At 46.0% G+C, this 12,902-nt stretch overlaps 1 protein-coding gene across 1 annotated transcript; it reads left to right on the top strand.

The window, feature by feature from the left end:
* Window positions 1–4,287: 4,287 nt before the first annotated feature.
* PARS2 (prolyl-tRNA synthetase 2, mitochondrial) lies at window positions 4,288–12,688 on the top strand. Its single transcript, XM_032970932.2, has 4 exons — window positions 4,288–4,488; window positions 8,558–9,040; window positions 9,751–10,611; window positions 11,071–12,688. Exons 2-4 carry the CDS (start codon window positions 8,654–8,656, stop codon window positions 11,389–11,391), a joined length of 1,569 nt encoding a protein of 522 aa, XP_032826823.2. The 5' UTR covers window positions 4,288–4,488; window positions 8,558–8,653; the 3' UTR covers window positions 11,392–12,688.
* The last annotated feature ends 214 nt before the right edge of the window (window positions 12,689–12,902 follow it).

Here is a 12,902-nt window from a genome sequence, read left to right as displayed (position 1 = left end):
GTCTTAATCTCGGCCTGATTCTTTTTTTTTGGGGGGGGGGGCACTCTGCTGCGCGATGACGTCATTTACCACGGGTTGGCGACGTCACGCGCCTAGCAAAGACGTAACGTTAAGTACGCGATTACGTCACCCCACCTTGAAGTATCGCGCATCAACCCAAGTACGTGATTACGTCACGCCAAGTACGCGATTGCGTCACTCCACCTTGAAGTATCGCACGTCACGCGCGCACACTGTGCGCGTCACGCCAAGTACGTCATTACGTCACGCCGCTTGTGTAACCGCGGCTACGTAATGTTATGTTTACGTGGTGTCGTCATGCGTTGTGGATAAACGCGTGGCGGGCAGCAGGAGGCAGTGAAATCCATTGTTGGACTGCACTGAATGAGAATCAGAATTTAGTTTAGTTCCATTTATTTGGTATAGCCCTGTGAGCCATTCGGCTCTTGAATCGGGTGCAACCACAACAAACAAAAAACAAAAACATGAACAAACAGAAAATCGAGGAAAAAAAACATCAAAATATTCCTGAAATAGCACCGTACACCAACGCTGTGTGCAAAAATCCCAGTGGGATGCAAGTCAAACAACAACAACAACCACAAGACAACTAAGATTAAGGCCATCAGTCTAACTCCGTACTACAATAAACAAAAACATGGGCAAACCAAAAAACGTTTTCTAAATCACCAAAATAAAGCCACAAATGCAATGTACCAGTGATCATAGGGACTGTGACCGAATTTTTAACAATAAACTACATTAATAACATGTAACACCAAACCCTAGAGGCATAGCTGGCTGCATGAGTCACTCTACAACAACAGGAGCATCAGTCGGAGTATCAAATTTTTCAATTCACCTTTAAGATTAGCACACTAAATCAAAATACAGTTAATAATTGGCAGCGGTCATCCAGAGCGAAACATTTTCTTTTATTTTACGCCAATGAATAGCAGTGGCAGCTAGGGGTGTACAACTCCTCTAGAGCAGTTTTGAGTGAAGATCTCATAGTGATTCAAGTTGCAGTTTATTGGCAATAGCATTCCAGACCCTGGGGGCATCAATAGCAAAGGCCCATCCTCCGGTTTTTGTACGGCAATAGGGAATGTGAAGCTGGTAAATGAGCGAAGACCTGAGGTCAAATTTGTTCTTTAAAACAGAGAGGTGATCCAGCAGGTAGTATGCGGATTTTTCCGTAAGTACATCGTGAATAAATAAGATCTGGTGCACAAGCCGTCGAACATTAAGAGATGTTAAGTTTGACCCAATGTAGAGATCACAGTGGTGAGTTCTATATGGGCAGTTCAATGCAAATCTTAAGGCCGAGTGATAGATGGAATCAAGCTTCTTCAGTACATTACTTGGGGCTGATTTATACACGATATCACAGTAATCAAGTAGAGGCAGTATGGTAGCTTTTATCAATTCCAAACGGAACATAGGGGGGAAGCAGTGCTTGTGTCGATACAGAAAACCATTTTTTTGTCTTTTTACCAATATAATCAATGTGATCTTCAAAATTCAGTTTTGAATCCAGGATGACCCCAAAATACTTATAGATCTTGACTTGCTCTATTTGATAATTATTTAAGGAATGTAATTGGGGAAAAATAACTTCCTGCTTTAGTCCCGGTGAGAAGCATAGCACCTTGGTTTTGGAGGTATTCAGGACTAGTTCAAGAGCAACTAGCTGATGTTGTAGTTTGTTGAAATCACCCTGGAGCTTAGCAATCACGTCATCCGGAGAGCGGCCAACAGTAATCAGTATCGTGTCATCTGCAAAAAGATTTACCCTGGAATGATCCAGGTCAGTGCCCAAGTCATTGACATAAAGAGAGAACAAGAGGGGCCGAGGATGGAACCCTGTGGAACCCCTTTTGTTATCTTAACACTGTTTGACCTCCAACCATCTGTGAATACAGTTTGTGTGCGAGAAATAGGTAATTTTTTTAACCATTTTGCTGTGTTTTCGGAAAAACCGAGGCAACTTAGCTTACTAAGCAGGATATTGTGGTCTACTGTATCAAAAGCTTTGGACAGGTCAAGAAAAAGACAGGTCAAGAAAAAGACAGGCAAAGTACTGCTTATTTTCAAGGCTTCTGTAAATGTGATTCAAAGAGTCTAATGCAGCAGATGTGGTGCTGTATTTTTTTCGGAACCCAGATTGTTTTAGATGTAGTAGATTGTTGGTGGACAGGAAACTACTAATTTGGTAGTTCAATCATTTTTCAAAAATTTTCCTCAATGGGGACAAAATTGAGATAGGTCGGTAGTTATTGGGATCATCTTTAGGGCCCTCTTTGTGAAGTGGACGGACATAGGAATGTTTCCATTTTCTTGGTTCTTTCGGTAAAGTCACGTTGAAGGGAAACAATAAAATAATAAGATATATATAACAATAAAATTATCACGACGTTTCGACTGCAACACAAGCAGTCATCATCAGGTGTGAAAACCAACGGCAAGAACATTTGAAAGAAGTGGCGGTTTGTATTTTTTTTACGTTAGCACCACGGATAGCGATTTGACAGTTTGTTTAGATGGATGAGTCCATCTATGTTCGGAAAAGATGAGGGGGGAGATGAAAAATTAATGTATGCTGTCTGAAAGCCACCGTAAGCGTGAACAATCAATTAAAACCCGAAATGGTTTATCAAATCCTTCCAATGATTGCTAAGCCAGAATCCATCTTCTCGGTTGAAATTGTCTCTGTGTTTGCATATGTGGATAGCCTCATGAACGAATCTCTCATGGTAGCCAGATGGCTTGCAAAGAACCTCTGTCTTGGAGAAGTTAATGTCATGTGAGCCTACTGAATTATAACAGTGATCTGCCACGGCCGAGGTGTTGGTCCTACCGTGTTTAAGGTCTGCTTTGTGTTCACGAAGTGTGGCACTAGATATGGCCGGGAGGGACAGCAGTAGGATACACAGCAGGTGAATTGCCATCTCTAAAATATCCGGGGTAAACACAGATTAACTCACAAGCGGAAAAGAAAAAAATATAAATACTTGTAGGCCGAGCGCTAGAAAAACGTCTTGCTGCACTCGTCACACATGCACGGCTTCTCGCCCATGTGCTAGGGTTGATCAGTCCCCCCACCTCCCCAGACAGGGACAGCAGATTTTTGGCTGTATGTTCTAGTCGAATAAAGCCACGGACATCGTTATCGATTAGCCGACTAGTCTAAATTAAACCACGAGGCGTGTTAACGGCCCAGAGCAGCGTCAAAAAAAGGCCGGGTAAATGTATCACGCGTTTAAGAAGCAATAGTACGTAGAAATAATGCATATACAAAAAAAACCAGAGCAGCCAACACCAAGACTGTTCTGTTAAATTGGAGTCATTAATTCAGACCTTATTGGTCACCACCGTTGCCCTTGTACATCTGAACGTTCGTCCTACAAAGCCTCCATCACAAGGGAGAAACACAAAGACGTATTTTTAATAAAGTATTAAAGCTTTCGTGACTGCATACAATTACTCATTGTTTTTTTCGGTAAAGTCACGTATGTAGAAATACAATGAAATTATATTTTAATATCATTTTTTGTTGTTGTCGGTATTGAAACGGCTGTACGCCGTATGGACCTGAAAACTCAATTACCCTGTACAAGAATACGGAGCAAACCGTATGGATAGACAGGATATGCGACTCATCGATCATTCAGTACAGTACCGTATAAGGAGCCGTCCATAAATGACGTCACGCACCTAGGGGGGGGGGGGGTCAGACATTTGTGACGATGTGTGACGAGGAGGGGGGGGGGGGTGAGAAATGTGACGTCACATCAAAATGCGCAACTTTAAATAAATATAGACAACACGTTCTACTTAATTAAATCGACTTTTTAATAAATGTTTTCTCCTACAACATCAGAGTGCAGCGGCACATTAAATACGCACTACAATGACAATAGTTTAAAGCGACTTGAAACGTATTCTTAGTTTTTTCGGTAAAGTCACGTTGAAGAGAAACAACAAAATAATAAAATATATAAAACAATAAAAAATCATCTGAAGATGACCGTTTGAGTTATGGTCGAAACGTCGTGAGAATTTTTTATTGTTTTATATATATTTTATTATTTTGTTGTTTCTCTTCAACGTGACTTTACCGAAAAAACTAAGAATATGAATTACTGCAGTCACGAAAGCTTTAAATCAAGACTTGAAACGTGTTTTATTTTTTTGCGGGGGGGGGGCTGAGCTTTGTGACGTCATATTTGAGGGGGGGGATCTGACTTTTTGTGACGGGAGGGGGGGAGGTTAAAAAATCCTCCAAAATCGCGTGACGTCATTTATGGACGGCCCCTAAGTGACTCGAGGCTGTGACAGATATTTATTAATCTAGTTTATAAATCGATTATTAATAATTCAATTGATCATTCATCGGATCGAATTTCCTTGACCTCGTGTCGCCGCTGAGGGGCGTTTCGCTTCTTCCACGCTCGCTCTCTGCAAGCTCCTGTGCGCTCTACCATGGTAAGAAATTACACGGATTAACGTCACAAATATAACACTCAACTTAGCTCATGGAACGAAATCGAAAGCGGTTGCTGACTCGCAGCTGTCAATTAATCGATTTAAATGTGTGTGTGTTTTTAAAAAAATAAGCTAATTTTTTGAGGTACGTGTTGTAGGCCGCACTAGTAACTCTCGGTGCCACCGTTGTGGTGCTTGTAGCTATGCGGGAGGTGGCGCGCCTTTTCCCGGCAGACCGTCTAGCCCAGAGCGGTCGGGTTCACCGAGACCGAACCATTTTTTTTTAAATCTTACAAAGTGTATTGTGGTTGAATTTATAGAAATGTTAGTGTTTGTTTGTGACGTGTTTATAATAATAATAGATCAGTAGTACATCCATCGTCTGTCCCCTAGATTGAATAACCTTGCCCAATTCCAGGTACCGTATGAACTGTAATCTATCGCAACTTCGATGGTGCTGTTTGTTGCTGGCTACTGGTGTTTTGAGTTTATGGACCGGTGCTCAGCAACTGATTTAAAATAAAAATCCATCCACTTCAGGATGAAATGTTAATTGTGTGTGTGAAAACCTTGAAAGTGTCCTTTGTAATCCAACAGTGAACTTTAGGATTGACTTTCACTTGCATAAGCTAGTGCTTATTATTAATTATGTAACCTTTATAAGAACGTTTTACCTGCCTACCAAAAAAAACACGTTCTCATTACGTTATAGTACACCGTGTGTTAACTGTAGCCTCGTTACCGATCTTTTGAGATAATTCAAGTAATTAATTAATTTGCCCCCATTGTTTCCGCTGGCATTACCTCCCCTACCCCCACAATAATGAAATATTCACAAATGTACAATGTTACGAGCGACGCCGTTTAGCATAGTTTGTATATATAAAATTAACATTGTAGTCATCGGTCACGGTCAATCAATCAATCCACTGTTGGATGAAGGCTACGGGGTCCCGCGGTGTAACGTGAATCTCCTAGCACTCGGAGCGAAACGTCGGACATAACGCGGAACAAAACGCGGCACGACCCGAAAACGCGTGTCGCAGAGCTGTGCCGCTTATTAGCTCTCTTAACGATCATCCATGGTCAATCTACTGCTGGATGAAAGCCTCCCGAAGGTCCCCGGTAGGCCTCGGCAAGGTAAAAGGTAAAAAGCAACGAGCCTACCTTTACCCTACCTTTTACCTTACCACAATACAATCACTCTACCCTACCTTCTACCCTTTAGCAGGTAAGGTAAAAGGTTAAAAACAACGAGCCTACCTTTACCCTACCTTTTACCTTACCACAATACAATCACTCTACCCTACCTTTTACCCTTTAGCAGGTAAGGTAAAAGGTTAAAAACAACGAGCCTACCTTTACCCTACCTTTTACCCTTACCCCATACAAATTACCCGATTACAGGGTAATTACTGGGGTACTACACATGAAAAAGGTTTATAACAGGTAAACGCTAGGTAGAGCGCTTTATTCATCTATAGAATACTCTCGATTATTCCAATTATTACACGTTTTATTTTAACTCACTCTGTTGTTGTTGTATCCTCAAATCTTGTAACTCAATTTTAACCCACTTCCCAATGTGGTATCGACTGCAAACGTGGTATACTTATGTCTTACTGATGACTACTATATTCTATCATAAAAATATATTTTTAAACGATCTTTTGTATATGTTATGTTTCGGCTTGGGTCTAATTGTCCACGCTCAACTGACGTTGGCTGTCATTGGCCACGGCCCCCTTACGTTGTGGCAAGCTTCGGGGTCACTTCCTGGAGTCGTGGACTTTTTCCATTACTAGCACGGTACATTTCATTAAAGCGTGTTTTTAAAAAAGTAAAAAAAAATATTACTTATTAGATGGAGGCCACGGACTGCGCCACGGAGCTTTTAGCGGTAAGCAAGGCACCGTATTTACCGGGTTAATACTTCGCGCTACCTTTACCCTAACGGGTATTTCTTCCGAGCTACCTTTACCCTACTCTTAAGCTTACCCCTTGGCATGTAGCGACACCTTTACCCTTTTACTCGGTAAAAAAAAGGTAAATGACCTTACCTTGCCGAGGCCTAGTCCCCCGGCTTTCGATGTGTTAATCCGTCTCGTACCAGCTTACAAGCCGGTTCCATCACTCCATCTCCCCGGCCCGCTATGAACATCGGCGTCGCATTCTTTGTACCGAATTAGCGTTTTTAACCCGTGTGGGGCCATCCATAAATGACGTCACGCACCTGGGGGGGAGGGGGGTCAGACATTTGTGACGATGTGTGACGTCACATAAAATGCGCAACTTTAAATAAATATAGACAACACGTTCTACTTAATTGAATAGACTTTTTAATAAATGTTTTCTCCTACAACATCAGAGTGCAGCGCCACATTAAATACGCACTACAATGACAATAGTTTAAAGCGATTTGAATCATGTTTTATTTTTTTGACGGGTGGGCAGAGCTTTGTGACGTCATATTTGAGGGGGGGGTCTCACTTTTTGTGACGCAACCCGCAGAACAACAGTTAAACATCCACCAACATTTAAAGAGGTTAGTTATAAAGCAAAGTATGCTCCCAACGCCCTTAAAGTTATAGACCCCAGCCAAATATCAGAACGTATTACGGCTTCAATAGTGCTGTTTGTTACTTGACGTTTAGCATTATGGGTCTGTGCTCAAACCGTGATTTGAGTAATCTATATTGTACAACCATACGGTGTTTAAGCGTTAAGGTCGTACTGAATTAGGTCAAATGCACGGCGCTCCTAAGTCGAACCCTTTAACGCGTAACACTTAAACAGAGCATCGGAAAGTCCGGCCATGTGTGTGCCTGTACGGTCAGTTTGTCAATCCACTGCTGGATGAGGGCCTCTTCATGCCATGAAGAGTGTGATGGGGGTTATTTGACCATTCCCGACCATGCTGGTCAGTGCGGGTTGGTGAAGGTGAGCAGCACAGATGTGGGCGCATAGAGGGACAGCACAACAATTGATTTTTTTTTATACATGAACTTTGCTGCGCATGATGCAACCCCACAGAAGTCGCACATCCAAACACTTTCCAGATTTAGCCTTCTTTAGCTTCTGCTATCTGATGGGATCAAGCGCTAAACCTTGACGTTTGGGCACACCTAGCAGAGGCTATAATAACAAAGTTGGGGCATGTTTTGTGGCATGTAGTATCAAAGCCACATTCGCATCTTGGTGAGATGGCAGATAGCCAACGTTCCGATGAAAAGGAATCGTTTTTTCACATGTAAATCAGGTTTCATGTCCATAGTAGAGTATTTCTTTGGGGTTTAGATCGCGTAAATATAAATGTGTCGTTACAGCCGCCACCACCCAACACAGCCAAATAGTAAGGTTTGTCACGTGAACAAAACATGCCAATTCGTTTGTTTATATTTACGCGATCTGACCCAAAAAAAACCTCATGGATAATATTGGTCGCGAAAGCCTACGTGTTAAACAGGTTTCACGTGTATCACATGCATTCCAAAAACCATTGCATCGCCTTTTTCTTCACGTTAAATTTGTTTTCATTCACACCATGGCATTGTCTTGAGTATTGGCGCTGCATTTTTGAAATCCGCTTCCTTCTACTTACCCATATAAGGTCAGGGCATTAAAACACAATCCTTTGTTTAACCATCTGTGGGTGACACGCGTGGGTGGTCAACAGAGCAGCGTTTACATAGACCACATGGTGCCGGCCTCTCCTTATTCCGGCCACACAACACGTGAGGCAGTGTGGCCTTTTTCCCCCCTCTGTGTATGCCCAGCAGTTGAAACAATGATGTAAGCTTCTGACATCCCCACCCCCACTTGCACTCCTGTCCACCCAGCAGTATAAATGGGTTCGCCACAGGCAGTGGGCAAGCAGGTCGTGTGTGGTCGGGTAAAGTGTGAGTACTCTGAACTCTTCCGAGAAGCCGAGCCAGCTTGGAAGAGTCGGAAAAAGTTATCCTTCTGGCGAAGGCCTTTCGGCTAGCAGTGGCCTCTGCAAGTAATCGCAGGGCTCCACCTTGACTTTTTTTTACCCCTTTTAGTTCTTATTATAATCGGTTGCCTCCAGTGTTGAGACCCCCTCCCCCCCAGATAATCGAAGAACTAAAAAGAAGGGTGAAGATATTGTGGCAAGATATAAAAGAGGAACGGAGAAGATATCATCATGAAGCTGTTGAGCAAATTGCTGACTCTGCACCCAAGAAGGCGCCCGATGCTTCCCAGCATCGGCAGGAGCAGCCACAAGAACGCCGCTACGGGCAGGCAGAGGGAACGTGTCCAGAGGCAGTTGGTGTCACGCCTCTTCCATCCCAACATCGTCGCGGTGGACACCACGGAGCCGGCAGCGTCGGACGGTGGCACCGGTGGTGCCGGCACGCAGGGCCACTCGGACAGCAAGCAGCCGTGCAAGAGCCAGAGGCTGATGGTGCAGACTGGCCTGATCCAGCCGGCCGCGCCAGGCTGCTACCACCTCCTGCCGAGGACGGTGCGAGCCGTGGAGAAGCTGGTGAGCCTCATCGACCAGGAGATGGTCTCCATCAACGGGCATAAGGTAACGTCCACGCGCGGTGTCCTGTGTCTTTGTGGGTGAGGGGCGTGTTTGCAGAGCATAATACTATAAATCCACCAGGCATGCACATGGAACTGTCAGAATTTTTTTTACAATAGATCTTTTTGTATCAGGTCACCTTGTAATCTAGCCAAATTCTTCTTGTGAAATCCTATCACCTGACAAATCTGGCCAGATTGCTAAGTGGCTTAAACCAAAAAAATCTGTTGTGAATCCTAATATTGGCTGCCAAATCTACATGTAAAAAAAAATATGTGCAATAAAGTGTTGAAAACTATTTATTTTTGTGCTCAAAACCGACATACACGAGAGTTTATTTAACAAGAAAGATCAAAACCATCCTTTGGTCAAGAAGCAGGAAGAGTGGCCGTGCCTGTCAGAGCGATTATATTATCCCTCTCGTGATCCGATTCTCGAATCTATTTTTGCCGTTGTTGATGAATGTAGCCTTTTCAAGGCTCTATAAACTGAACACCGCTTTATGGGGAAGTCAACAGTGGTAATTCTGGAATTTCTCCCACTTGTTCAGGTTAACGGGAGATGAACACTGCCATAATGCTCATTTGAGCAGGAAATCACTCACTCTTTCTTTGATATGCTAGAATAACCCAGTATCCCTCTGAGCCGCTTGCTCAATTCGCTTATTGCTCCTCACCCCCCCCTAACGACCGGCATTGCCCCCCCCCACGCAGATCAGCATGCCATGCCTGACGATGGCTGAGGCGTGGCGCGCCAGCGGCCGCTGGGACCTCATGGGCAGCGAGCTGTTCCGCCTGCGCGATCGCACGGGCGCCGACCTCTGCCTGGGCCCCACTCACGAGGAGGCGGTGACGCGGCTGCTAGCGGCGCAGGGCGTCGCGTCCTACCGCCAGCTGCCGCTGCGCCTCTACCAGGTGACGCAGAAGTTCCGCGACGAGCCTCGGCCCTGCCACGGCCTCCTGCGCGGCCGCGAGTTCCTCATGAAGGACCTCTACACGTTCGACGTTTCGGAGCGGGCGGCGCGGCAGACCTACGGCGAGGTGTTCGCCTCGTACCGCCGCGTCTTCGCGCGCCTCGGCCTGCCCATCACCACCGTCGAGGCGTCCACGGGCGCCATCGGCGGGAAGGCTTCGCACGAGTTCCACCTCATGGCCGACGTGGGCGAGGACCAGCTGCTGAGCTGCTGCCGCTGCGGGTTTTCCATCAACGAGGAGATGATGGAGGCGTTCTCCGTGCCGGCCGACACGGTCGTGTCTCACATTGACGGATCGGCGGACAAGGTCGGCACCGACATGACGCACACAATCGGCGGGACCGGCAGCTACATGTGCCGCTGCCCCAAGTGCAGCGGGCGGATGGTGGCGTCGAAGGGCATCGAGGTCGGCCACACGTTCTACCTGGGCACGCGCTACTCGGAGGTGTTTGGCGCAAAGTTCTGCGACGACGACAACAAGAGCGTCACCATGGAGATGGGCTGCTACGGCCTGGGCATAACACGCATCCTAGCGGCTGCCGTGGAGGTGCTGTCCACGGCTGACAGCGTTCGGTGGCCTGGGCCCGTCGCGCCCTACCAGGTACGGTGACGGGTGGCGAGTTCTTCGCGAGTCTGTTAGTTGATCCGTCGTGATGATATTGTTTTTCCTTGTTCCTCCTGTGGTAACGTGGCCGAGCAGTAGCATGTGTCTTGCGGTCGGAGCCCGAACGGCTGCCCCCGTTAATACTGCACTATCTCCATCACAGCGGATTGTTAAAGACCCACGCAGCGTTTTTCAAAGATGTAGGCCACACGTACCATGAGCAACATTAATCCGTACTGGCAGACCAATACCCCTTATGGGTTGTTGATGTGTTCACCTTGCACCACATAGGGACAGCTGCCACCAAGCGAGTCTGCCTAGGCTAATAAAACTCCTTAAACGAGACATTACATTGTGGGGGCGATATCAATGCAAGTTGTTGTATTTCTCCAAACTTCCACTGAGCATGCATTCCCATAATGCTGCCCTCTTCACTGCCCCCCCCCTCCCACCCAGGTGTGCATCCTCACCCCCAAGTGGGGCAGCAAGGAGGAGGTGGCCGGCATACGAATGGCCGAAGATCTCTACGACACGCTCGACGAGCTCTTCCCCCGCCTGCGTCGCGACATGCTCCTGGACGACCGCGGTCAGCTGACCCTGGGCAAGCGGCTGAAGGAGGCCGACAAGATGGGGCTGCCGTACGTGGTGGTGGTGGGCAAGAGGACCCTGGAGGCGGGCGGCGAGTTCGAGGTTTTGCGCACGCGCGACGGCGAGACGATGTTTCTCACCAAGGATGGCATCGTCGACCTGCTCAAGAATGTCGATGTGTGCTGCTAGGAGGCTGCAGCGCCAATCACTGGCCATCAGGAGATCGACGTGCTGCCTACCGTAACGAAGCCGCCCTTATTTAAGTCGATCTTCACTCATCGGACGGTCGCTCATTCCCATCCCTTCTCTTCCCAGCCACCCAGTGATGATGGCGAACTGTCCTGTCGACTCCCTGCCAGGCTGAAGTTCAAGTCCAGGCTGAAGACCTACCTCTTCTCCGCCGCCAATTGACTGACCGCCTCTCTTCATAAATAATAATGGCCACTTCGTCCATACAGCAGCCTGAGATTCGGTCGTATTTAAACGCTCTGTAAATCCAGGTTGTATCTTTAATTTTTGGTGGGTGTCTGTCCCACATTCACCACCCAGCATTCTAATCGGACTCCTCACCGATTCTGCCTCGGGTTTGTCTTCCCCCTTGGCGACTTTGCATTTCGTTTTCACGCTAAGGCACTCTTGCGTTTCTTTGGCGTCTCACAAGCGTTGTTTTTTCATCGCATGTACGCGGTGGCCTTGTTTCACGAGCATGTGCTGCGGAACAAATCTTGGAATATTTTAATCTTAAACTTTGTGTTGCTCGCCGTTCTACAAAATTCACAGAAGTGCAAAGGCCCTCCCATTTTCCCCAAAGATGGGTGTAGAGTCTTCTCACACATTGACCACTGGAATGTAAACACAAGGTGTGTTGGGTTTGTAGTTGTGTGGTGCAACTTTGTTACAAGGGATACTCAAAGTGACACCTCCAATTGTTTTCCTCCTCGAATTAACGTTTTATTATTGTCCCGTTACAATATTTAACATGTAGTCGTTGATAGGAGCGTAAATAGCATAACAGTTTCCGTATTCTCCCATAGATTTGCATCAAAGCAGAACCACGGCCGGGATTTCGTGGCGTTAAAAGGCGTTGCCAGCATCACGTAGCCACTTGTGACCAGGGTCCCATACGGCAGTGTCATTTGCAACGTGTTGCCTACCTCAGGTCATCGCTCAATCGATAAAAAAAATATATATGTGTTGGGAAATATATTGGGGAGGCATTTAGAGTATTCCATCGTCGCCAAAAGTAGTGCTGTTTTTTTTTTTTAAATGTTCATTTTTACAAAAATAATTTTCAAAACCAATGGAATCTTCAACACCTTTGTTGGGCATTTTTACTGATTTACCGTAGTCTTAGCAAGTAGCGTGTTAGAGCAACGAGATTTACCTCTACTCTGTTTAACAACCACATGCGGTAGCGGTACGCGTGACACTTACCACCTCATGAGAATGTTTTCTGTCTCTTTTTTTAAATAAACCGGGAATAAGGTCGGTGTCGTTGGTGGCTCGTTCTTTCAAGTTTCATTTATTAGGTATAGCCCAGTGAGCCATGCGGCTCTTAAGTCGGCTGCAACCGCAACAAACAAAATTTGAACACGGAACATCTTAAAGCGACAACGCATAAAAATTAACATTCTTGAACGTCACTACCAGATTTGATCAAATGGAGCCGCAGGATATCCGCATTCATATGTTTTTGCGCC

The sequence above is a fragment of the Petromyzon marinus genome, chromosome 44, assembly GCF_048934315.1.
Source record: "Petromyzon marinus isolate PM22_M1 ecotype Great Lakes invasive population chromosome 44, UKy_Petmar_22M1.pri1.0, whole genome shotgun sequence".
Classification (NCBI taxonomy): Eukaryota; Metazoa; Chordata; class Hyperoartia; order Petromyzontiformes; family Petromyzontidae; genus Petromyzon; species Petromyzon marinus.
This window is presented reverse-complemented; position numbering and strand designations above follow the sequence as displayed.

Excerpts from the sequence above, each read along its gene's own strand:
- PARS2 (XM_032970932.2), top strand. The coding sequence starts at position 8,654 with ATGAAGCTGTTGAGCAAATTGCTGACTCTGCACCCAAGAAGGCGCCCG. Across the intron at positions 9,041-9,750 it reads TCTCCATCAACGGGCATAAG|ATCAGCATGCCATGCCTGAC; the intron begins GTAACGTCCACG and ends CCCCCCACGCAG. Across the intron at positions 10,612-11,070 it reads GGCCCGTCGCGCCCTACCAG|GTGTGCATCCTCACCCCCAA; the intron begins GTACGGTGACGG and ends CCTCCCACCCAG.